This window comes from Bos taurus, chromosome 11, assembly GCF_002263795.3.
Source record: "Bos taurus isolate L1 Dominette 01449 registration number 42190680 breed Hereford chromosome 11, ARS-UCD2.0, whole genome shotgun sequence".
NCBI classification, from domain to species: Eukaryota; Metazoa; Chordata; class Mammalia; order Artiodactyla; family Bovidae; genus Bos; species Bos taurus.
In genome coordinates this window covers 2,017,004-2,041,239 of record NC_037338.1, presented here as the reverse complement: position 1 = coordinate 2,041,239, position 24,236 = coordinate 2,017,004, and the positions used below count along the sequence as shown (strand labels likewise).

At 56.7% G+C, this 24,236-nt stretch overlaps 1 protein-coding gene across 5 annotated transcripts; it reads right to left on the bottom strand.

Annotated features, from left to right (window-relative positions):
- Positions 1–6,438: 6,438 nt before the first annotated feature.
- On the bottom strand, positions 6,439–23,194 carry PROM2 (prominin 2). 5 transcript variants are annotated; one of them, XM_005212379.5, is made up of 24 exons: positions 22,835–23,194; positions 22,110–22,159; positions 21,095–21,297; positions 20,877–20,997; positions 20,531–20,594; positions 20,253–20,342; positions 19,790–19,989; positions 19,083–19,157; positions 18,236–18,299; positions 17,836–17,995; positions 17,383–17,535; positions 16,083–16,206; positions 15,451–15,542; positions 15,254–15,338; positions 12,406–12,552; positions 11,838–11,909; positions 10,794–10,886; positions 10,604–10,657; positions 10,224–10,304; positions 9,932–10,000; positions 9,173–9,262; positions 8,858–8,964; positions 8,446–8,520; positions 6,439–8,262 (listed from the first exon to the last, which is right to left on the bottom strand). In XM_005212379.5, the coding sequence occupies exons 1-23, from the start codon at positions 23,076–23,078 to the stop codon at positions 8,457–8,459; spliced, it is 2,502 nt and encodes an 833-aa protein (XP_005212436.1). In that variant the 5' UTR covers positions 23,079–23,194; the 3' UTR covers positions 6,439–8,262; positions 8,446–8,456. The 5 variants fall into 5 exon arrangements, with proteins under 5 accessions (XP_005212436.1, XP_010808075.1, XP_005212435.1 ...); XM_010809773.4 differs by having other exon boundaries at positions 6,439–7,287; XM_005212378.5 differs by having other exon boundaries at positions 8,450–8,520.
- Positions 23,195–24,236: the final 1,042 nt, after the last annotated feature.

Genomic DNA, 24,236 nt, shown 5'->3' with positions numbered 1-24,236 from the left:
AAGTTTCCCCTTTCTGCACCCCAGGAAGGAGCCAGCCTGTGCCACTGGTTCCCATGGAAACAGAGCCCTGAGCCACCCCCTCCTCTGCGTGCACTTGCACACCCTTCTCCATTTGTGTGTGTTTGCGCCAGCCAATCAGCTCCAACTTTCAGGTCCTGGGAGGAAGAAAAGTCTGGAGCAGTTGACCCACCGAGGGGGGAGGAGTTTGGACTGCCTGGGCCTCACACCGGGCAGGGACTCAGTGGACCCTGGAGCTGACTACAGCAGCAGAGGAGCGTGCAAGCCCCCTGCAGCTGTCGGGTCAGGGCAGAGGCTGAGCTCGAGAGCCTGGAGACCTGGTAATCTCAGCTCTGAGCTATCCAGCATCCCGCCCCGCCCCCTGCCCGAGCAGGTTGGGTCCTCACAGTGGCCTCAGCAGGGAAGTGTCATTATCTCTGTGGATGATGAGAGTGAGACCCAGAAAAGGTAAAGGATTTGCCCCAAGTCACTCAGTTGTGTCCGACTCTTTGAGACCCCATGGACTGTAGACCACCAGCTCCTCTGTCCATGGGATTCTCCAGGCAAGAATACTGGAGTGGGTTGTCATATCTTCCTCCAGGGGATCTTCCCAACCCAGGGATCAAACCCATGTCTCTTATGTCTCCTACATTGGCAGGTAGGTTCTTTACCACTGGCACCACTGGGACCTAGAAAGTGACAAAGCTGGTACACAAAGCCCATTACTTTCATCCCTAAGTGACATACATGGCTAAGACCCTGCCGAACCTCCCATGCTGCAGACATCAGCTTAGGAATTTGCCAGTCACGCTGTCCAAGACAGACCTGGCCATAATTATGGCCTAGTCAGCATGAGGCAGGACCAGAGAAGGCCCCCATCCCCGCTCCCCATTTGGGATGAGGGCTGAACTTCCATTACCAGATATGCTTTCTTCTGAATTCACAAGTTAATGAGCTTCAAGGAGCTCATCTTACGAAAAAACCCAAATGAGCTTTTTGAGCCAACCCAATACAACAAAACAGGGCAGCTGCCCACACGCCCCACTCCCCCACCAGTCCTCTAGCACCTTGGGCCTGGAGAATCTCCACCCATAGCTGCCACCAAGGGTGTGCCCCTCATTAAACACACATGGGGTTGGCCTGCATGATGTATGCCCCCCATCTCTTTTTTCCCCAGCACCCACAGGGGTTTTTCCAGAGCACTATGAGCTGGTCCTGCCCAGGCCTGTGGGAGATGCAGGAAAGAGAAAGGTTAGGAGAGTGTGGAGGTCAAGGACACCCCGGAGCAGAGCTCCCCACATGGGCCTCAGCAAGCCTAGCAGTGGTATGGACTCATAGGTGGCAGCTAACTCTCCTTGTGAATGTCTGAGAGTTTCTGGAGATTCTTTGGCAGTGCTGCTGCTGCTAAGTCACTTCAGTCGTGTCCAACTCTGAGCGACCCCATAGACGGCAGCCCACCAGGCTCCGCCGTCCCTGGGATTCTTGAGGCAAGAACACTGGAGTGGGTTGCCATTTCCTTCTCCAATGCATGAAAGTGAAAAGTGAAAGTGAAGTCACTCAGTTGTGTCCAACTCTTAGCGACCCCATGGGCTGCAGCCCACCAGGCTCCTCCGTCCATGGGATTTTCCAGGCAAGAGTACTGGAGTGGGGTGCCATTGCCTTCTTCATTTGGCAGTGCATCAGACCCAAAAAAGGTTAAGGAAGACTGCAGAAGGGCCTCACTTTGTCAGCCACAATCCTCAGCCTCATGGGTCTCAGCTGTGCTTTCCCTCGTCCTGGAGGGTGATGAGACCCAGGAGAGGGGAGTTTGGAAGTGGGAAGGAATGGACCATTTCAAGCCTGGAAGAAGGTTGAGTAGCTTGCATTTGAGAGGAGGCAGTGGCAAGCCATCTGAGCCAGCTGGGCCCTCACTGTAATCCCATCTTGGTGAGGGCTCACACTGACCTACCCACAAGCCTTGGGGGTCTTCTGGACCTTCCTCAATTGTTGCAAACAATCCCCTCCACTTCCAGACCCAAGGCAGATTATGCCTGCAAAGCCCATTACTTTCATCCCTAAGACCTCGGTTTGATCCCTGGGTCGAGAAGATCCCCTGGAGAAGGAAATGGCAACCCAATGCAGTATTCTTGCCTAGAGAATTCCATGGACAGAGGAGCCTGGCGGGCTACAGTCCATGGGGCTGCAAAGAACTGGACATGACTGAGCAACAATACTTTCTTTCCAGATCCAACTTCAAACCCTTCTTCCTTGGTACCCCAAACTTGGCTTCATGGAGTCCCCACTCTGTATCTTTTTTCCAGATTCCTTTGAGCCCTGGTTCTGCTTACCCCTGGCTGAGGGGCACAGGAGACAGACAGTACAGTTTCAGGGTTTAGGTCCTTGCTCCACCAAGAGCCCCTACCTGTGAGGAAAGCCTCTCTGGGAGGTGGTGGGTCTCCCCAGGCAGGTGGAGGCCCCTCCCCACAGGAGTTCAACAGAAGTCTGTTGCCCTCAAGCAGTGCTTCCCTGAAGGCCACAGCACCCAGCTGTCCCATCAGTCGGCACAGCTGTGCCATTGTCTTACTTGGCTTTATTTGTCTCTCACTGCCTGGATACCTCTTCCGCTGCCTGCCTTTCCGGGGCTGGATGGAAGCCCTGGCAGACCTGAGATGATGCCTGGTAGGGAGATACAGTGGTTCACTTAATCTCACCAGACTGTCCCAGCTCCGGTCCAGGCCACCTGTCCTGGTGCACAGCCGGGGACTCTGCCCAGCTCCAGGGGCAGGGCGCGGCTCCCCAGTGGATCCTTCCTGGGTGGTGCTCTGGGTTTGGCGAAGGTCAAAGGACAGAAGCTATACGCCTCCTTCCTGGCCATCACTGGGCACCCCCACACCTTCCCCCTGATGTCATGTGGTCCTCTCACCTTCCCCCCATACGTCATGTGAACCTCAGGGGGGCCAAGGAGACTCCACACCCCCAGGCAGATCCATCTGCCCTCTGCTGGGGCCTGTGCACACTCCAGGCAGCCTCCACGCTGACCCCCCCTCACATGGGGCCCTCGTCTGGCTCACCGGCCTCTCCTCGGCTCTGTGAGCAAAGCAGCCAGCTTGTCTCTTGCTCTCTAGACCTTGAGGTGGGGCTGGGGCATCGGCTGTGTTCCTCAAACCGCAGGGGATCCTGGAAAGCCCTGAAGACAGTCTTAAAAAAAAAAAATTATCTTTGGCTGTGCCGGGTCTTCGTTGCTGCACAGGCGTTCTCTTAATTGTGGTGAGCAGGGGCCACTCTAGTTGCAGACAGGCTTCTCATTGCGGTGGCTTCTCTTGCTGTGGAGCATGGGCTCTAGGCATTCAGACTTCAGTAGCTGTGGCTCGAAGGCTTGGTGGTGGTGATGCACAGGCTTAGTTACTCCTCGGCTTGTGAAATCTTCCAAGACCAGGGATCGAACCAGTCTCATGCACTAGCAGGAGGATTTTTATCCACTGAGCCCTGAAGGTTTTCTTTAAGGCCCCTTTCTTCTGGCTTGATGTGAAGGGAGGGTTCCCCTCATTGTGTTCAGCTCACCACCTCCTAAAACTCCCCCTCAACCTCAAAGCCTGACTCCTAGGTACCCCTAGTGTGGGGAGGGCTCAGGCTACTGAAATTCTGCATCACTGCTGGGCAAAGGCTGGGGCCGGGTGGGGTCATCTCTGCCCACACCCCACCTTGCCCTCGCTGGGTACTGCGGTGCTGTGTTTGTAAGAGGGGTGAGAACTCCTCTTACAGTTAACAACTGCTCCAGGAGTGGCACATCCCGGACGTGCAGGAAGGATTAGGGGCCACAGAGAAGGGGCTTCATGCCAGTAGCATGGTATCATCTGAATTATAAAGCCACCATTATCAATGTTTCTTTGGGGTAAGTTGTGTCCTTTCTAATCAGCCCATATCCAGTCTGTGCCTTAGTTTTCTCAACCATAAACAGGTGACAATAAGTGTCTAGAGTGGTTAGTAAAGGGCTTCCCTGGTGGCTCAGCAGTAAAGAACCCGCCTGCCCAGGAGACTTGGGGTCGATCCCTGGGCTGGAAAGATCCCCTGAAGAAAGAAATGGTAACCCACTCCAGTATTCTTGCCTGGGAAATCCCATGAATCCAAGAGTGTTAGCCTATTAACAAACAATGTTGTGATAGTTTCGGGTGGAGAGTGAAGGGACTCAGCCATACCTACACATGTATCCATTCTCTCCCAAACTCCCCTCCCATGCAGGTTGCCGCATAAACTGAGCTGAGTTCCTTGTGCTGTATAGTAGGTCCTTGTTGGTTACCGATTTTAAATATAGCAGTGTGTACATGCCCATCCCAAACTATCTTTACCCCATTCTTCGCCCCCGCTTCTCTAAGTCTGTGTTTCTGTTTTCTAAGTAAGCTCCTTTGTATCCGAGATGAAATAGTTAGAGAGCATCGCCGACTCAATGGACATGAACTTGAGCAAACCCCCGGGGACAGTGGAAGACAGAGGAGCCTGGTGTGCTATGGTCCATGGGGCTGCAAAGAGTCCGACACAACTTAGTGACTTAACAACAACAATCTCTTAGTAAGTCCATGAGAAATGCTTAGCACACTTCCTCATTTATACTCAGAGCCCAATAACTGAAACTGTCCCCTCAGGTAGCCTGAGCGGGCCTCTGGCCATCTGACTTCTTTGCACACCTGGAGCCAACCGGAACTACCCTGGCCAGCCGCCTGGGACCTGGCCCATGTGGCATTTCTCTGGCAGAATCCGCCACCTGTGGCTCACGGCCTTCACTCTGGGGTGGCCAGGCTGGCAGAACTCACAGGGCCTCCCATCTGTCATCTCTCCTGTCACAGGGACAGCAAGGACACGTGGCTCACATCTCCTTGGAGATGGGCCTCCCTCCCACCCACTCACAGGGGACGTGGGCTGGCAGAGTGCCCAGGAGGAAACCTCCGGGGCCACCAGGGTCAGGACATCTGAATCCAAGTCCTGGCGGGACTTCAGCTTATGGGTCCTTGATGCAGCCACAGGGTTTCTGAGCTTCACCTGCTCAACTGTGAAACTGGATGACACTCTGCCCGCTTTGGGGACTGTCCTGAGAACAGATGAGACTGCAAACCTCGAAGGGGCTTTGTTTCACACGTAGAGGAAGAGCATTTTAGGATCCCAGCATTTTAAAAACTGGGAAAATATGTAGTTTATTTCTCCCTGTGGCTACTTCTGTCACCTGCCGAGCGCCACCCTCACCCGTGGGTTATCAGAGCCTACAAATGATGCTCCCTGAACGGAGCTCCTTTGAAGAGTCCAGTGCCCTAGGCCAAGGTTTCTAGATACTAAATTCAATGAATGGCAGCCTTTCCCAATTCACAGGGGAAAACCCAGCTAGTTTCTTAGGACTATTACTTCTGATCATGTTGGACTAGGTAACTGGGACTAAATTCCCAACTGTGGACAACTAAAAGCTGCTCAAAAAATAGTTTTTGAAAGTTTGATTCAGGGGTGCATGCTCAGTTGCTTCAGGTGTATTCGACCCTTTGTGACCCCATGGACTGTAGCCCGCCAGGCTCCTCTGTCTATGGGCGTCTCCAGGCAAGAATACTGGAGTGGTTGCCGTGCCCTCCTCCAGCGGATCTTCCTGACCCAGGGATCGAAACCGAGTCTATTGTCTGCTGCATTGGCAGGTGGGTTATCATTAGTACCGTCTGGAAAGCCCTTGATTCAGGGGTATCAGGGAGCAAACAAGGCAGTAAAAACTCACAGGGCCAAGATCTGGAAAAAGAAAGAAACCCAGAGACATCTGGGGCTACTGTCTCCCTAAAGGATCTGGTGATACAGCAAAGATGCTGAGCAGAGCTGTTGACAGCCTCTGGATCTAAGGAGGTCAAAACTGGGGCCACCAAGAGCAGGGGGCTTGCCTGAAAAATCCTTCTTGCTTTAGGTTGGGACCCCGGATGGTTTCATCCCCAAAGTATGAATGAACTGGAAACAGACAAGTGCTCCAAGGCACTGCAAATCATCTCAGTCCCTGAAAGCCAATTAAAACAACTTGGTTTGCAGGATCGCAAGCCATCTGCCCAATGTACACATAATCCTCACAGAGCAAGTTAACCGCTGCTGCCGCCGCTGCTGCTGCTAAGTCACTTCAGTTGTGTCCGACCCTGTGTGACCCGAGACGGCAGCCCACCAGGCTTCCCCGTCCCTGGGATTCTCCAGGCAAGAACACTGGAGTGGGTTGCCATTTCCTTCTCCAAGTTAACCTCATTCTGCCTCAAATTAGTTCTATAGATTTACAGATAAAATATGTGGCATTTAATTTTTTCCAAGTAGGCAAGGAGACAATACTAACAAAAACCGAGAGAAACAACAGACAATAGAAATAGGCTCACAGAGGCTCCTTATTAGGGAGTTACTGAACTTAAACTATACCTAGTTTGGTCAAATATATAAAAGGCAATATTGATCGAGAACTAGAAATTATTTTTAATCATTTTCTGTTTTTATCCCATCAATTTAATTCTTAAAATGCGAGGCGCTACAGTTCCCCGTGCTGGACAACAGATGAAAAGCAAGCCAGGAGTGTTCTGGGAAAAGCCAAAAGAGGCGCTGTGCCACATTTAAGGGTGTTGGTCTGAGAGTGTGCTGGCAGTAGTGAAAATTGGGACACCATCCCAATTTCTAGTAACAAATTTGTTGCTGGTTTGTAAGATGCAATTAAAAATAGACACCCCCTGAAAACTCAGCAGATTGTTATCTTAAAGGGCTTTGCTCCTTTGAACAGGAACCTGTCTCCCTCTTCGCTTGTATCTGCCCAGACCCAGCTCTGCCCCTGGCCCAGAGTAGTCATGGCAAAAAAAAAAAAAAAAACAGAGAGAAATGGCAGCATTTGAGTATTTGTTTTGTGACCCCTGCCAAGGGGTTTCCACACATTGTTACATTATTTACAACCGTATGAGATATGAGATGGCTATGACTGTTCCCATTTTACAGGTGGAAAAACTGAGGTCTGGAGGACCCATGGATCATGTTCAAGGTACCTGGTCACCATACACTAGAGCCCAGAGTGAAGCCAGGTCTGACTGCTCCCAGAGTGGGCCCCAGCCCATCTGCTCATTGTCGGGGTGACCCCTGGATGCCTGTGGTCAGAGGAGGCCTTGAAGTTCCCTCTCCACACTCATTGAACACCAGCCACATCCAGGGCCCCAGCCTGGGAGAGCTGAAAGACCCAAGGCCAAGGCTTAGCCAAGTGAAAACACTTCAATGGATTCGAGGTCCTGTCCGCTTCCTGTTGTCTCTCTTCCTCTTCCCCACTTCTGGAACTAGGATCTGACACAAAGATGGAGATGGGATGACACCTGGCTACATGCATGGGGCTGAAGGAGTAAGGGCCATTGTGCAAAATCCTCTTGTGGCCACCAGATCTCTCCTGGAAAAGCTGGGTAGCTGTTGAAGAGGCTACTGACTGGGGTGCCGAGGGTGAGCCCCACGGCAGCCCACACCCTAGGTCCCTTCCTAGGGAGCCAGTGCTCAGAGAAGGGCAGAGGGGCAGCAGCGTAATTCCCAGCCCAAGGTGCAGGCGGGGGCTCAGCCTTCACATGGGCCTCCTGCACTCCCAGGGGCCAGAAATCCAGGCCGGGGTCTGTGGAGGGATGGTCCCAGTGCCCTAGGAGTGGAGGGCTCAGGGGACACGAGGCAGAGCCTGCAGCTGGCCCAGGCTTGCTTGATGGCTTTACCTCATCAGTGTGGTTGGACAGGAGAGGTCTCGGGGTCAGCAGATAGTGGCATAAGGTACAGAGGGGACACAGGGGGAAAGGGCTTCCCAGGGGGAGGAAGTGAGGGCCGGGGAGGAAACAGAGCCAAGAGGGCAAGTGGGGGCCAGAGGAGAGGAAGGGGTGAGCAAGGGGCTGGGAGAGGCGCAGGGAAGGGGATGGGGCAGCACGGGGTTGGGCAGGGTCTCTGTACCCCCGCGGCTGGGGGGGTTCCTCTAGGCAGACAACAGGCTCTTCCTGGTGCTGATATACTGCGAGGAGGAGGAGAAGGGAGACACCTGGGAGGTTCTGTTGGCTCTGAAGTTCAAAAGAAGCCAAGTGTGTTTTTGAGAATGAATGAATGAAGGGGTCATGAGCAGAAAGTGGGGTGCAAAGGGATTAGCAAGAGGGTGTCTGGTAACTGGAGACAGGACAACCCAGGCCTGGATGCCAGCCTGGGCTCTGGCAGCAAAGGTGACAGAAGTCCTCTGGTCCCAGCCAAGTCAGTGGGGAGGCAGGCAGCCCCCTGTACCACCCTGCGGCCATATCCGGGCTGTGGATTAAGAACCAAATGGGGGAGGGCGAGGAAGTGGGAGGGGAAGAGCCGAGCGCAGGCCCGTCCGTCCCGGCCACATCCCAGAACCTTCCTCCTGGGCCCTGGGGACCCCAGATCCCAGCCCTTCCCTTCCCGCCCCAACCCGTGGCACCAAGGAATTACGGGCTTGGGAAAACTCACTCACTGGGGTCCTAGAGCTTCAGGGAGGTGACCCGGGGGATGTGGAAGAGCTGCGTCTCCTCGGAGCTGGTGGAGCTGCAGCATTGTCGCAGGGGATGAGTGTGTGAGCCCCAGGCCCAGACCCTCAGCCCCGACACAGGAACAAGCTGAGCCCAGAAGAGGAGAGTTCCCCAAAGCTATGAACTGTGGGTGTGTTGCAGCAAGAAGGCTTCGGGGCAGAGACACGGAAGAACTTTCTGGCCCTGGAGTACCTCAGAATGTGTGACTCTTTGGGGTTAGGCATAGGCTTCCCTGGCCTGGAGGGGTGTGTGTCTCAAGAAGTGGGGGTAGGCAGCAGGGGGCCGGGGCCAGCAGCTGAAAGGGCTCCTTCCTCAGCCCCTGCCCCCACCCCTAGTCCTAGCAGCGTCCTCACCTGAGGCGTTTCCGGATGGGACGGAAGTACTTGGAGGTCTTGATAGCAAAGACGATGCTGGGGATCAGGAAGAAGGTGCACCACCCCAGGCAGAACCAGAAGGCGTTCTGGGACAGAGGATGTGGGGTCAGCACACTGTGCTGGGAGCGGCACCCTCCCACACGGCTCGACACCCCCAGCCTCCCATGGACTCAACGAGGGGTGCGGGGATGTGACCTCAGGCCTGAGGGGAAGGACCGGGGTGTGGGCTCATGCTGCCCCCCGCCGGCGGCCTCCCCGTCCACGAGCCCTGGTGAGCTGGGGCAGGGCGCTCACCCAGGGGTCAGCCACCATGTCACACAGGATCACACGGCCGCTGTCCAGGGCTCCGGAGAGGGGCTGGCAGGTGGCAATGCGCTGAGTCACCTGTGGTGTCAACATGAGGCAGCTACATGCCAGCACTCCCAGACCCACGGGTGTTCAGAGAGAGGCGACAGGGATGCGGGACGGGCCCAGGCAGGGAAACACAGAGCAGTGAGGACCCCCTGACCTCGTCCCGCCACTCGCCTCCCGCGCTCCCCACCCCAGCACCAGCCTGTGCTAAGCCCCTGCTGTGTGCCCAGAGATGCCCTCCCTCTAAGTCACTCACACTGGGGGACAACACATGTGCACACAGAGTGCACTGCACACGCTCATACCCACACACGCATTCAAACACGCTCAGGCTAAGCAAGACCCCCTCAGCCCGGTGCGAGTGGCAGACTGCCTGCAGAAGCTGTGATCAGTGAGGGCCCGCGGGAGGAGCTGGGCTCTGAGTGCTGCGCGGCCTCAGACAGGCTGGCGCGGGACCAGCACGAGGAGGGGCAGGGGCCGATGGACAGCGCGTCCTAGAGAGCGACGCTGACCAGTCCCAGCCGGGCCATGCTCGGGCCTCAGAGAAGGGCTGTGGCAGAGGTTGGGGGTGGGCAGAACTCAGCATCCAGATGCCAGGTTTGGGAGTCTGGGTCCAGGGCACCCCCAAGGGCTCTAGCGGGCAGAGGAAGGGAAATAGCTGGGAGCTTGCCTGAGGCCAGGAGGGTCTGAGCCCCCACTCACCTCCTCTCTCACCCAGGCCATGTACTGGGAGAAGTAGCCCATCTCCCGCTTCAGGAAACACTCACTTTCCTACAAGGAAGAGAGGAGTCCTGGGCTGGTAAGAGTCCCCAGGCCAGCAGCCCTGTCCCCCATGCCTGGCTCCATCAGGACAGGCTGAGCTGTCTTTTCTGGGAGCCCCTGGTAAGGGAGCAGGGCTGGAGAATCATAGGGTGTGAGGCCCCTGTGCCTTAACCGTTCAACTCACCTCCAACTCTGAGGCTGACCCCTGTCCCTGCCCCACGCCCCCACTCACATTCCTCAGGATATGGGTGGCCCAGGTCGGCAGCTCTTCTTTCAGGTGAGTGACTCTGTCCAGGACACCTGAGATCTCCGACTGTGGGGGAGGAGAGAGGATCCATCAGGGAACAGCCACTCATTCACTTGTTCATCCATTAACTCAACATACGACACACAACACACTCAACTTGGGGTGGGGGATGTTAGGCCCCAAGGACACAGAGGCCGTATATGGTGGGTTCTGCCCACCAGCCTCACATTTTTCCACCCCACCTTCCGCCTCCACTGGGACAGATCAGAGCAGGCAAGGCTTCGTGTCAGCTGAAAGTCACGTCCTTCCTCCCTCTACTGCCCACCTGCCCCACCCCACCCTCCCCAGCCCTCCCTAGTGGCCACCTGGAGATGTGGGGCAGAGGATGCCAGTGCCTGGACACTGCGGTTGAGTTTAGCCTGTGAAAGAGAGATCAGGGCTGGTTAGGGGAAGGGCTGGGTAGGAGGGAGGGGTCACAGCATCCCCCTTCCTCTTCCACGTCCCCTCCCTGCATCTCCTCTCCAGGTCCCCAGCTCCCTGAGCATCCAGACGTACCACAAGGTTCTGCTGTGGGAGGATCTTCTCCTGATGGAGGTGTTGGAGCCCTCGGGCCTCTTCCTGCAGCTTCTGCCCCAGCGTAGCATTGCCCTGAGGGGGCACAGATCAGAATGGCACTCTGCCCAGGCCAAGACAGCCCCTGCCAACATACCCTTCACCAAACTGCTCAACAAGACACACTGCAGGGCATGGAAAGTGCGGGAATCAGAGGTTGGGCTCAGAGGCAGGAAACTGAGGCCTCCTGAAGCTCGTGGACCACATCTGGGTTTGGGGGCCTACCTGAGCCCAAGTTCCAAGTTCAGCCCTCACTTGCTCTGTCCACCATGGGGGAACTGGGGAGGGCTGTCTGTGAGATGTCTCAAAGAGAACTTTTTAAACTCTCAATATTTATAAAGACAAAGTATATTTTTTTCCAGTAGATTTTAAGCTTCGAGAGGCAACTGTCATGACATCCGATCCCACTGTCCTCACAGCATCAGATCCTGTGGATGCTACAAGCCGTGTGCACCTAGTAATGCCTGCCCAGCTGTGATGTCAGATCACATCTGACAGCATCTGATCTAAGATGGGGGATAATCTACTTTAGAGATGAAGGCCCAGAGATGTAGAAAGATTTGCTCAAGGCCCCACAGCGAATTGGTGGTAGAGTTTGAGTCAGAACTGACCCTACAAAACTGACCCTGCATCCCAGTGAGGGGCCCAGGGTCTCAGCCCTTGGTGGTGGGGGTCCTTAGTCCTCTGCCTTTGCCCTCATCCCATCCCCAATTCATAAGATTCATGGGTTCAGTCCCTGGGTTGGGAAGATCCCTTGGAAGATGACATGGCAACCCACTCCAGTATTCTTGCCTGGAAAATTCCATGGACAGAGGAGCCTGGCAGGCTGCAGTCCATGGGGTCACAAAGAGTCGAACACAACTAAAGCAGCTTCACACACACACACACACACACACACACACCTCCCCAAGTCAGGCATTCTTGCCCATCCCCTCTCCCTGGCTTCTGTCTCCAGCCTGCCCAGCAGGGTCGCTGCTCCCTTCTCACTTGGGTCTGGGACAGTCCCTCCAGCTCCTGGGCCAGCTTCTCCACGTCACTATTCACCACTGGCTTCTGAATCTAGAGATAGACAGGAAAGGCCAAGAGGGGATGAACCCCGGCTCCCCCAACCCTAGAATTCCCAGTATTTTCGAAAGTACCCACACCAGCTAAGTCTACTGTAACAACACATCAATCACAGTGGGTTTGACCTGAAATTGTGAAATATATGAGACATTTTCCATTAGGAAAGGAAAAAAAAAAATGAGGCACTCTCTGGTGTAACCTAATGGAGAGGCAACTTCCCACCAGCTTTTGTAACAGCAGTGGGTTCAGGATCATGGACAGTGACACCTGTGGTTGGGTGGGGCACATTCACTCCCCCCCAGCCTGGGACGGGGCAGGGGTGGGGTGTGGCACTCTGGGGCACAGGGTCTGGGGACATCCCCAGTAGAAGAGGCCCTAGAGACATGTAGGGAAGTCAAGGGAGAATGGAGAGCCCAGATGAGGTGAGACAGTAACCCACCCCCACCTCCTCTGATCTACCAAGGTCTGGCCTGAGGTGCCCACTGCTGACCTCGGCAAGGAAGCCAGGGTAATGAATGCTCTCGAGCCCACTGCTCTGCAGAGCCTCCAGGTCCCGGCGGGCGGCTGGGCTCAGCAGGTCCAGATTCTTCACGTCCACTTTGAGCTTCTGCAACTCCTGTTGCAGCTTGATGGTGTACTGGGAGGGAGGGGGCAGGCTGGGACCATGCTCGATGGCTGAGCCAGGACCCCAAAGCTGCTATCCTAGGTGAGGAACCCCTCAAGGCCCTCCTTCTGAATATTGAGGACACTACCAGCCCCAGACAGGCTCCTAGCAGGTCTCTGCTCCCCACGCTCCCTATCCCCAACTCACCCTCACCAAGACTCAGCTCTCCTCCAGCACCTATCTGGCTACTGGACAGCAACACAGACCTTCCAAGGTCACCCAGTAGAAACAGCTTCCTTGGCCCATCTTTATTATATCACCTTGTATTAAGGTCTTCATAGCATGGTATTTACTTATTTAACACATAGTATGCTATGTGCTTTGGGCTTCCTTGGTGGCTCAGATGGTAAGGAATCTGCCTGCAATGCAGGAGACCCAGGTTTAATCCCTGAATAGGGAAGATCCCCTGGAGAAGGGAATGGCTACCCACTTCAGTATTCTTGCCTGGAGAATTTCATGGACAGAGGAGTCTGGCGGGCTACAGGGCTGCAAAGAGTTGGGCATGGCTGAGCAACTAACACACGCAGGCTATGTGCTTAATTATATCACCAAGAATGCTATTTACTTATGTGGGTGCTTGTTTATTGCCATCAGCCCCCATGAGAATGCCATCTTGTCTGCTCAACTCTGTATCAAACCAGCAGTGTCTAGAGCAGAGGTTCACACGTGATAGGTTCAGTACAAGTCTGATGAATGGGCAAAAATAAATGAATGAATGAATGGACATAACCAACATTTCTACGATTTGTTGTTGCTCAGCTGCTCAGTGGTACCTGACTCTCTGCGACTCAATGCCCCTGGACTGCAGCACACCAGGCTTCCCTGTCCTTCACTATCTCCTGGAAGTTGCTCAAACCCATGTCCATCGAGTCGGTGATGCCATCCAACCATCTCATCCTCTGTCACCCCCTTCTCTTCTTGCCCTCAATCTTTCTCAGCATCAGGGCCTTTTGCAATGAGTCGGCTCTTCGCATTAGATGGCCAAATTATTTCTAAGATAGAGCGGTTTAAAAAGGGATTCGACATTTTCCAACCATTGCTGGGAGAGATTTAAAGGGCATGAAATTCAGCCCCGAGTTTCACAGATGAGAAGCTGAAGCCAGGAGGGGCATCAGAGGATGCGGCTCAGTCTACCTCTCCCCATCCCCCACACTGCCTTCCTCAGGGGAGCAAAGGCCCATCCTCTCAGAGCCCAGAACCTTAGAGGTTTTAGGCATCAGTAACAGACAGGTACACGTGTCTCCAGATGGGCAGAGCCCTCCTGGGGCCCGGGAAGGCACACCTTGTCTTACTTATCTCTGCATCATCAGCTCACTATTACCTCCTTTGAGGACAAGTTCTCCTAAGGTCATATTTGGAATGTTGCCAGATGGCCCCTGAGGGCTGCTCCGATCCCTCTGGACCTGAAGCTGTTCTGTGACTTGGACCCCTTCCCTGGACCGGGGCTGAGAGCTCCCCCTCCTTCCAGTCAGCGGAGCATGGGACCTCGTCTCAGTGCCCAGGCCCCTCACAGAAGCCCTCCCTGGCCAGCTTTCACCCTGTAGCCTCCCACCAGGACAGAGTCTGCTCAGTCGACCTCCCATCTGATTAGAGATGCTGAAGGAGGAGGTGGCTACCGTGTTAGGGAAACTGCCCCAGGTTATACAGTTTAGGACATGGAGTTGGGACGGAAAATCTGGACCACTTGGCTATGCTATGCTGTGGGCTAGGAACAGATGGCGAATTCAAAAGGAGTTGTAAGGGGACTTCCCTGCAGCCCAGTGGTTAAGACTCTGCACTCCCCATGCAGGGGCACAGGTTTGATCCCTGGTTGAGGAACTAAGATCCCACATGCCCCATAGCATGGCCTAAAAATAAATGCATAAAAATAAAGCAACAACAACGAAAATGCCATGAAAAAAATAAAAGCGGCAGAAAATGCAAGTAGATACTTAAATAAATATTTTTCAGAAAGGAGAGGGGGCGGAATCAGGAGTTAGCGTCTCAGGAGGAGTGGAGGGAGGACTGGACGGGTATTTCTACAGCCTCTGTGCACCGGTGAGAGAGCCACATTCACAAAGCACGTCTCCTCTCGGGAAGTAGACTTTCCTTCTCTCTGTTCTAGAACTGTCTCTTGCCAGTGTGAATAAGTTTCTCCAGTTCTACACACCAAGTTCTGGCAAGGGAACAGGCTGGTGGGGGTTCAAATCCTGACATCACCTACAGGCTGTGTGAGCTCAGGAGGGGGCTGTGGGGAGCCCTACTCTAGTGGTACCCAACTTCATCACCATCATTTTCACTGTCACACCCCTCCCCAACCTCCCCACTCCCAACTGGAGCATCCCAACCAATGCCTGTCCTGGGTCAGGACACACACTCGAGTCCTCTCCCTCACGGTCACCACCCTGTCCAGTCTCAACCTCAGGTGTGTTCAGTTTTCCTGGGAGCACAGCACTCTGAGCTGATCACAGCCTCCAGGCACTCATGCACCCACCCACACACTCTGGAACCTTCCCTGGGCTCTAGCCCTGGGCCATGCCCTGAGCTTGCACCTGGCTCTTCTGCCCCGGAGGCACCTCCATCGCTCTTGCAGACTTCTCAGGTCGAAGGAGAAGTTTCCTCCATAAAGGCAAGACCAAAAGAGGGGCGACCTGCAGGACGGGGGTCCCCATTGTGTTCCAGAAGTTTCTCTCACCTGGCTGATATCCAGGTGCTTCTCCAGGTCATAGGAGTCATTGAGCTGCAGGACAGTCCAGAGCACGGCCCCTTGCTTGCACTGCCTGGGGATGGACATGGGAGGTGAGAGCAAGGAGGGCAGGTGTGTCATCCCAACGGGACACCCACCTTAGTGCCTCCTCACACCCCATCCCCCAGCCCAGGCTGCCCACTCACTCGTAGGCCAGGAGGATGCTGAGGTTCTTCTTCAGGCCAAGGAGTTGGGACAAGTTCATGGACGGTGGCAAGTTCCCTGGAGTGTCTACAAACTGGGGATGGGGCAGGAGGGAATGGGCTTGGAGCAGGGAGTAGGGAATATGGCACAGCTTCCCAGGGCCTGGTCCCCTGCTGCCCTGGCTCAGCAGAGACCACATCCCTGTGACTTCAGCCCACACCTGCCTCTATCTCCAGTCACTCTTGGGCCCTAAATCCTGGCAGGGACTCTCTCCAGGAATCTCTAGGTGGGTGGCCAGCCTGCTCTTCGGCAGAGGATCTGGGCCAGCATCTCAGCTCACTTGCTTAGTGCAATAGGGAACCAGGATCCCCAGTTCCCAGACTTAGTGTTAGGAAACAGAGGGGCTCATGTCTGGTGCCATCCCTCGAGGTCCCTGCCTGGGGCCTAGGGACTCACTGGCTCTTTTCTCTTACTCCTTATTTATTGGTGAATTTCTCTCTTCTTAACCGTCTCCATCATTTTTCCTGTCCCTTTTGCCCTCTGGCCCCCTCTGGCTCCAAACTTCCTTCTGAACCTCCAGCTCTACCCTTATCTCTTTCCATGTCCCTCTGGGCCCAGGGCTAGGTAAGCCCACCTCGTACAGCTCTCCACTCTCCCAGCTCTGGCACACCAGCGTCTGCACGTTGCCGCCCACCAGGAAGGTGGAGAAGATGAGGATGATGAGGGGCACAGCGAAGAGGAAGCTGAAGCCCACACCGCTGAGGAAGGTGGGGGGACAACGGTTGAGATGGCCTGAGCAAGGAGGATGCCCTGGACCATGCTCTCCATCCCCATTCTGCATCCCAGGACCACCTTGGTCAGTGAGCCGGCCCCAGGGCAGAGCCCTCTGGGGAGAGGACTTCACAGGACGTGGCCTCCAGGGCAGGAGGAAGGACTCAGAACTGACGACTGCCCCACCTCATCCCACCCCATCCCCACTCCATGCCCTGGCTGGCAGCCTAGAGGAGAGGGCAGCCAGGGCTTCAGGATGAGGGGGACACATGTATACCTATAGCTGATTCATGTTGGTGTATGGCAAAAACCATCACAATACTGTAATTATCCTCCAATTAAAATAAATAAATTAATTTTTTAGAAAAAGAGCCAGCGCTGCCGGTCTCTGGGCCAAGGGCACTTGCAGGTGGCCAGCTCCAGGGCTCAGCCTCAACACGACTACCTGGCATGGCCAGCCATGACTTACCAGCAGGGACAGCCACCTATGGCATAGGTAGGACCCGTACGACCATCCAGAGCTTCTTCATGAAGCTTGGGGAGTGAAACGTGGGCTGGATCTCACTCACCCATAAAGGGCCAGGCCCCTTTATGCAGTGCCCAGCCTGCACAGCAGAATGTGGCAGCCCTGGCCTTCGAGATGATCTAGTTCAGAGAGGGCAAATAGAGCCTGCCTCTGGTGCCACCTGCTAATGGCTGGACACTGGGTTAAGAAGGATTCTGAGGCTCAGAGAGAAAAGTGCCCATTGATTATTATAGTTAGTGAAGTTGCCATTTCCTTCTCCAGGGGATCTTCCCGACCCAGGGATCGAACCCTCATCTCCTGCATTGGCAGGCGGACTCTTTACAGCTGAGCCACCATTATTCATCTGGGCTCATAGAGAAAGGCACCCATCAATTACCATAGTTGCCACCAGTGGGGAAGGGGACACGCTTCTTCTTTGCCATTCCTGCTCTAGGCCAACCCTTTTATACAAAGAAGGACCCTGAGGCCCAGCTGGGTTATAATTCACCCAGGGCCATGCAGCAAGTTGGCCCAGAGCCAGAGCAGAGCTCAGTCTCTTGATCCCCAGGACCGGCTCCTGTAGTCACACGAGGAGCATGAGAAGAAAGTGCCAGTCCGGTAGGCGGAGACCCTTCCCCTCTCCCCCAGGCCTTCTTACACCATGAGGAAGCGGGCTCCAGATTCACCCTTGGCTTCCGAGTGGCTGGGGTCCTCTCTGGCAGATAGCCCCCAGATGCCCAGGTTGAGGCCCAGCAGGTTACAGACCACCACAAGCAGGACCACAGAGCACAGCACGCAACCTGCAATCCACCTGCCAAGGAGGAGGTGGGCATCAGGGAAACAAGCGGGGGCTGACTGAGGACCTACTGGCTGGGGGAGGCGCCTAGCCCCGAGGCTGGGGCTTTAGAAGTGGGACTTCCTATAGGGTCCTCAGGCTCAGATCCCCAGGGCGCACAGCTAAGTTGGGGGCATGGAGGCCCAATGAGTAAGGGGTCTTGGCTTAAATGGAGGCAGGCACTTAGTACAAGGAGGGCTGACTAGGGCTGGAAACTGGGCCCCGGGTGGCTGACAGGCTGAACCGCCCACCCCCCCTCCACAGGTTTCCAGACACCTGTATCTCTCATAGCTCTGCACTTCCTCCAGGAAGGGGCGGCTGCGCTCTTCGACCTCCTCCAGCGCCTGGCTCCAGCGAGAAGCTGCCTCCCAGACTGGGAACGCTTCTCCCATTGTGTTTAGCCCTCTGGGCTGCTCAGCCACGACCTTCTTCAGCTCTGCCCAAAGCAGCAGGGGCTTAAGAGATGGGGGAGACCCCCCAGGGCCCAGGAAGGAGGAGATAGACAGGAGGAACATCTGGGATGCATAGAGATGGTCTAGCGGGCCTGCCCACCCAAGAGGGCAGCCTTCAGCCTCCCCCACCCCACTGCCCTGCCCCTTTCTCAACAAGCTTCTTTGGTAGGGGTAGGGTGGGGGGCATTCTGGATAGCCCAATTGGCCCCTGGGCAGGCCCTCACCGCTGATCATGTCGGCCGTCTGCAAGGCAGCCAGGATCGGGAGGGCATTGAAGGTGGTGTTCTCCTGCCGGAACCAAACGAGGCTGTGCCTCCTGCTTTCCACCCGGGGGGCCCAGCTTGGGGGACCCTTGCTTCACCAGGTCTGGAGGGAGAGCATCCCTCATGGTGCTCCCAGCCCAGGAAATCAGGGAAATGCGCGTCCTTCTGCTGTCTTGGTCCTTTTCCCCTCCCTCAGCCCAAGCTGACTCAACTCCCCCAAACGCGGCTCCTTTCTGTCTCGACCCTCCTGCCCGGACTATTGCAGTAGACTCCCAGCCAGTGTCTCATCTATCCCAGCCATTCTGCACAGCACCCTCTGTTTCCCTAAAGTCCAGCTCTGGGCTATTCTTCCAGCCTCCGGTTCCACTTCCTTCCTCCTGGAATAGTTTGCTATAGTCACCCAGCACAACTGACTCACCAGTTCCCAGCCCTGGCATTTTCCAGGCCCTGGGTCACAGATGCTGACTCACCCTGCACCCTGCCCACATGCCTGTCTCCACCCAGGAGAACCTGCCTGTTTTCTGGGGCTCAGGGTGTGAGCTTGCTCCCTAGCTATCCCCAGCCCACACCTCATGAGGATCCTAGCCCTTCCTTCTGAACTCCAGGCCTACCTCCCCCACCAGACTGTGCGTGCAAGGACCAGCATCGTGAGCCTCCAGTCCAGAGTGTCACGTGGTAGGTCAGGCCCTGACTGGACCCAAGCCTGAGGTTCCACTGGGCTCCCACCCCAAAAGGGAAGAACTGAGGTCCCTCACTTTTGAGTTCCCAGGCAGGTGGGAGAGAAGTCAGGGAGACCAGGGACACTCACCTCCAAGACCATGCTGTAGAAGTTGGCCTCTGGGACGCCTTTCAGCCGATGTAGGACGTGGTCCACAGAGGGCACCTGAAACGGTTTTTTGAGAGGGGGTTGTTATGACCAAGACCACGAAGAAGCCTGGGAGGGGTCCCTGGGGAAGGATGGGGGCAGAGGCCTCTGAATACTCAGTGTCCTTATGTACACGATGGGGAGCACCACAGCCCCGACAGCCCTGGGTGATAGTGAGAACTCAAGAAGCTAAACCGGGACTTCCCTGGTGGTCCAGTGGTTAGGAATCCACCTGCCAATGCAGGGGACGTGGGTTCGATCCCTGATCTGGGAAGATCCCACATGCTGTGGGGCAACTAAGCCCGTGCACACCCCACAACAAGAGGAGCCACGGCAGTGAGAAGCCTGGGCACCGCAACCAGAGAGCAGCCCCCGCTCACCACTAGAGAAAGGCCAGAGCAGCAACGAAGACCCAGCACAGCCAAAAATAAAAAAATAAACAAAAAAAAGCAGTTAAGTCACGTGAGGCTCACTGGCACAAGCATGGTACAGGATGATGGTCATTAACCCCAGGTGTGTGGACAGAGGAGGGGCAGCTGGAGAAAGGGATTGGGTGTTCGCTTCAGAAGACACCTGGAGCACAGGTTGCCCTGGAGCCATGGGCAGAGCAGCCCCCTTCGCCCCAAGAGGACTCAGTCTTGGGCCAGCACCTGGCTGAAGTCTGCTCCCAGCTCCAGGGTGTGGCTTTTGTCCAGGGCCCCTGCACAGCCCTGGCAGGGGGGCTCCTGCAGTAGTGACAGGAGGCGCTGCCGGTGCCCATGGAGAGCCGGTGCCAGGGCCTCCTGCCCCTCCTGCAGCTCCACAGAGGTGGCGTTCAGGCCTCGGAGGTGGTCCACAGAGACCTGCAGGGCTGAGAGACCCACATCCAGACTGAGGGGTCTCTGCTGCTACCAGCATCCTCAGAGGCCTTGGGGGAAGTCGGAGCATCTTTCCCTCCCCCAGCCCAAGGGGCCTGCTGGTCCTTGATCTCTGTAGTTATAATGGAAGTGGCCCCAGGGCACATGAAGCCAGGAGTGGACAGAGAGTGCAGAAAGGCAGGAGTGGGGCCCCTGAGGTGGCAGAAGAAATGTAGGGCTGGGCGAGGGTGGGGCCGGGCCCCCCAGAGACACTCACCCTGGCCCAGGCTGAGTACTGAGGCCAGCGCCTCATACATGGTGCTCTTGAGCTGGGAGTGGATCGCCTTCCCGATGCTGCTGCCAACGCCTGGAGAGCACAGGACAGTCTGCAGGGCGGCCGGGCCTCCCCACCCTCCCTCCGCCTCCTCTTGGGTCGGGGTGCTCTGCAGTGGAGTGAGTGCCATGCCGCCGGGATGGGCCTGATCCCCACCTCCTCAAGGGCATGGATGAGGGGATGAGAGGGCCCCCAGGGCAGAACCCAGCCCAAACCCTCACCATTAAGTTCCTTCAAGACTTGCTCCTGAGGAAGGGAAAACTGCTCTGCCACGGCCTGCAGCTCCTAGGCAAACACAGGGCAGGAGGTTGCTCTTCCCCGTCACGGAACAGCCCGGCTCCCATGCCTTCCCCGGCCCTTCCTCCCACCATCCCTGCACCTGGGCGTCCATCCTGAGAATAGCAAGACTGCGGTTATGAACGCGACTCCCCAGCAGGGGGCAGTCAGGTGCACGCTAGAAGAGGCACCCTTTCTAATGAGTGGGCTAAGCAGGAATTTGCAGGCCCCACCCTGCTCTGTCCCGCCCACCTGGGGGCGTGTGGGGGTGAGGGGCTACTCGGTGCTCACCAGGGGCACCTCGGAGACCAGGCCCCGGAGGCTGAGCAGGGTCTCCGGCACAGCCTCGGCACTGGGGCCCATCTGCTCGTGCATGTGCTGGTTGGTGACAAAGGCAGTGACCACACCGATCCTGCGGGGATGGGGGAGAAGGAGGGGGCTGCTGGCTGGATGCCCATGGCCCCTCGGGCCTTGGCCCACGCCTCCCGCCTGACCTGGGCGCCCCTCACAGCAGCACGAGGGTGGTCAGCAGCAGGAACGTCACGAGGACAGCGCGCTCGCAGGCCATCGCCTTGTGCTCCATCTTCACTCGACCACCGCAGCGCCGGCGGCAGCGCAAACAGCAGAAGCAGAGCCCCGCGGTGGGCATCGCCAGCAGGTAGAGGCCGGCGATCACAGCGCACACCACGTAGCCGGCCTGGTACCGCACCACCTGGGCCAGCGGCGAGGCATGAGGGGCTGTGCCGACCCTCCCTCCCCAGCCCTCTGCCGCCTGACATCAGAAGCGGGTAGGGGGGCAGGGGGCACCTTGCCCACATCTCCTATTTCCTTGTGAGGGGCACAGTGTCCTTACTGTTATTTGTCGCTAAGTCATGTCTGACTCTTCTGTGACCCCCATGGAAGGTAGCCGCCAGGCTTCTCTGTCCATGGGATTTACCAGGGAAGAATACTGGTGTGGATTTGCAGTTTCCTTCTCCAGGGGATCCTCCGGATCCAAGAATCGAACCTGCCTCTCCTGCATCGGCAGGCAGGTTCTTTACCACTGAGCCACCAGGGAAGCCCCATATTGTTATTTACCATCTTACAAATAAGGGAAAGGAAGTCCAGGGAGTTGGGGCTCCCTGTCCCAGGTGGCGCTAGTGGTAAAGAACTCACCTTCCAATGCAGGAGTCATAAGAGACACAGGTTCGATCCCTGGGTCGGGAAGATCCCCTGGAGGAGGGCGTGGCAACCCACTGGAGAATGCCATGGACGGAAGAGCGTGGTAGACTACAGTCCATAGGGTCGCAGAGTTGGACACAACTGAAGCAACTTAGCACGCACACACGCCAACCCCACAACCACTTAAGGGCAGAACTGTAGTCTGAAATCAGGTCTGTGGACTGCTCACAGAAGAGAGGAAGCGATGCCTGAACCCCACCCTGGGGGTCACCCAGCCAAGTGGGCTCAGCTGAGAAGGCCTGTCTCCTCCTGCCCCAGATGCTCACACCTGAACACCCTCCCCCAAACCGCCTCCACGCTCACCTCATCCACCTTCACAGAGGCCGGCTCATTCAGCAGGGTCTTTATCAGCTCTAGGGAAAGAGTCAAGCTGAGTCTGGGGTCAGCGGCCCTGCCTCTGTGTCCACCCCCACTGCCAGGCTAATCCCTCTCCAGAGGGGGTCCTCCCACCACCCGGCACCCTCAGAGAAGGCAGTGTCACCACAGACCAGTGCCCACCTACCCTGGCCTCCGCAGGGATACAGGAGGGTATTTCTGAGGGCAGGCCTGGCCCAACCCTCCCTCTGGGCCCCCGGGGTAGGAAAGCAGCAGGAAAGCTGGTTAAAAGCAGAGAAGGGGCCTGGTCTAGCAACCCTCCCAGCTAAGAGTTAGGGACAGGCTGGGGGCAGGGTGGGGGGTGTTGGGGGGAGTGAGGGGCGGTGGTCTGGCCGTCCCTCCTGGTCCTTGCAAGCCCCTCGCAACACCAGTCCTAGGGAAGACCTCAGCCGGCTCTTTGAGAACTTTGAATGTATCTTCTCTACTCTAGGGCCGAGAAACGGAGGCTCAGAGAGGAACAGGGGCTTCCCCAAGGTCACTCAGGAAGGTGATGCTCTGGGAGTTTCTGGGGAGGAAGACGGGGGTGGGGAGAGCTGGGACCCTGCCCTCCAAGTGGCTGATGAGGGTGGGCGCGCCCCGCGGTGGACAGGCGGTTAAGGTGAGGCTGGGGACCCAAACTCGTCCAGGCTTGTCCGGGGGTGGGGCGCACTCACCCGCGGGGAAGGGGTTGAGCTGCACCACGGAGAGGAAGCCGCGCACGGTGCCGTACAGTGAGTCCAGGGGTCCCGGGGCGCGGACGCGAGGGGCCAGCCAGCGGGCCTTGGCCGCCGGGGCGAAAACCAGGCGCTCCGCCGGGCCGAGGGCCCTGCAGCCCGCCGCGCCCGCCCCCGGGAGGGTCAGGACTGCCCCCAGGCCCAGGCCCAGGAGGGCCGCCAGGAGGTCGGGCGAGCGCACCATGGGGTCGGCCAGTAGGCTGCGGGTGGACGGACCGGGTTCAGGGAGCCGAGAGTGCGAGCGGCGCACGGGGCAGGCCGCGCATCCTTCACCCTTCTCCGTCCCGCCCGCTCTCCGCTCTCCAAACCTGCCCAACAGGTTTGGGCTACCTGGGCATCCGCCCGAGCGCGGCCGGGCCAGGGGTGGAGGCCTGGGCTGGGGGTGGGGTGGGGGTGGGGGCAGGGCCTGCTCCGGACCCGCCCCGCAGCGGCCTCGGGTGGGAGCCTGGGTGCCCTCTGCCCTCGCCAGACGCTCTTGGAAGGGCTTAGCCTCCGAGCTGAGTGGGGGCGCACACGTCTGAATTATGGAGGATTGCCCAATTTCAACGATTATATTCAGTGCCCAGACTCAGAAGCCAAATTTGGAGCCTGGGAAAACAGCCACCAGGTGAAGGACTGCAAGGGGTGGCAAGACCAGCCACCTGGGCCCAGGAACCAGGTTCCTCTCTCAGCTCCCCCTGGGGCCTGTTCTGTTGGCTCCAGCCATGCCTGCGCCCAGGCCAGGTCAGTCTGGAGCAGAGAGGCCATCAGGCTTTGTCCACCGAGGCTCTCTGACGAGTCACTCAGATGGGTACAGTCCTTTGGGAGGGTGAGTCCTGGCAAAGGTGTGCCCTTTAGCCCAGCAATGCCCCATCCAGTCATCGGCTGAAAGAACTGTCAAGAATATGCCCAGAGATGTGTCTGCACAGGCTTCTGTTTTGTGAGTGGCTGTGAGCCCAGTACGCAGAGGGTGCCCATAGCTGAGCATGTTGGAGGAAATATTTGCTAAATGGATGGATGTTCCTGGCAGCATTATTCACAATCCCGGAAACAGCCCTGATGGCACCATCATGGGGTGGTGGAGAAACTGGCAAAATGAGCATCTCACACACTGGGCTGTCAATAAAGAAAATGATGTGGAAATGGCTCTTTTGAAAGGTACTCAGCGTCTTAACAAGTGTGAGTAGCTGATGACAAATAGCGGGGTACCTGGAGTGAAGGCATAAAACCATGATCGTCTCCAAGTGGAACCTCGGGCAATTTCTCATTCTCTTCTGCTCATCTGCACTTACTAATGTGTGTGCAACAATTACAAGCGTTTCTCACGTTCAAAGAAGTATGAGAAGTTTGTGAGTGGCCATAG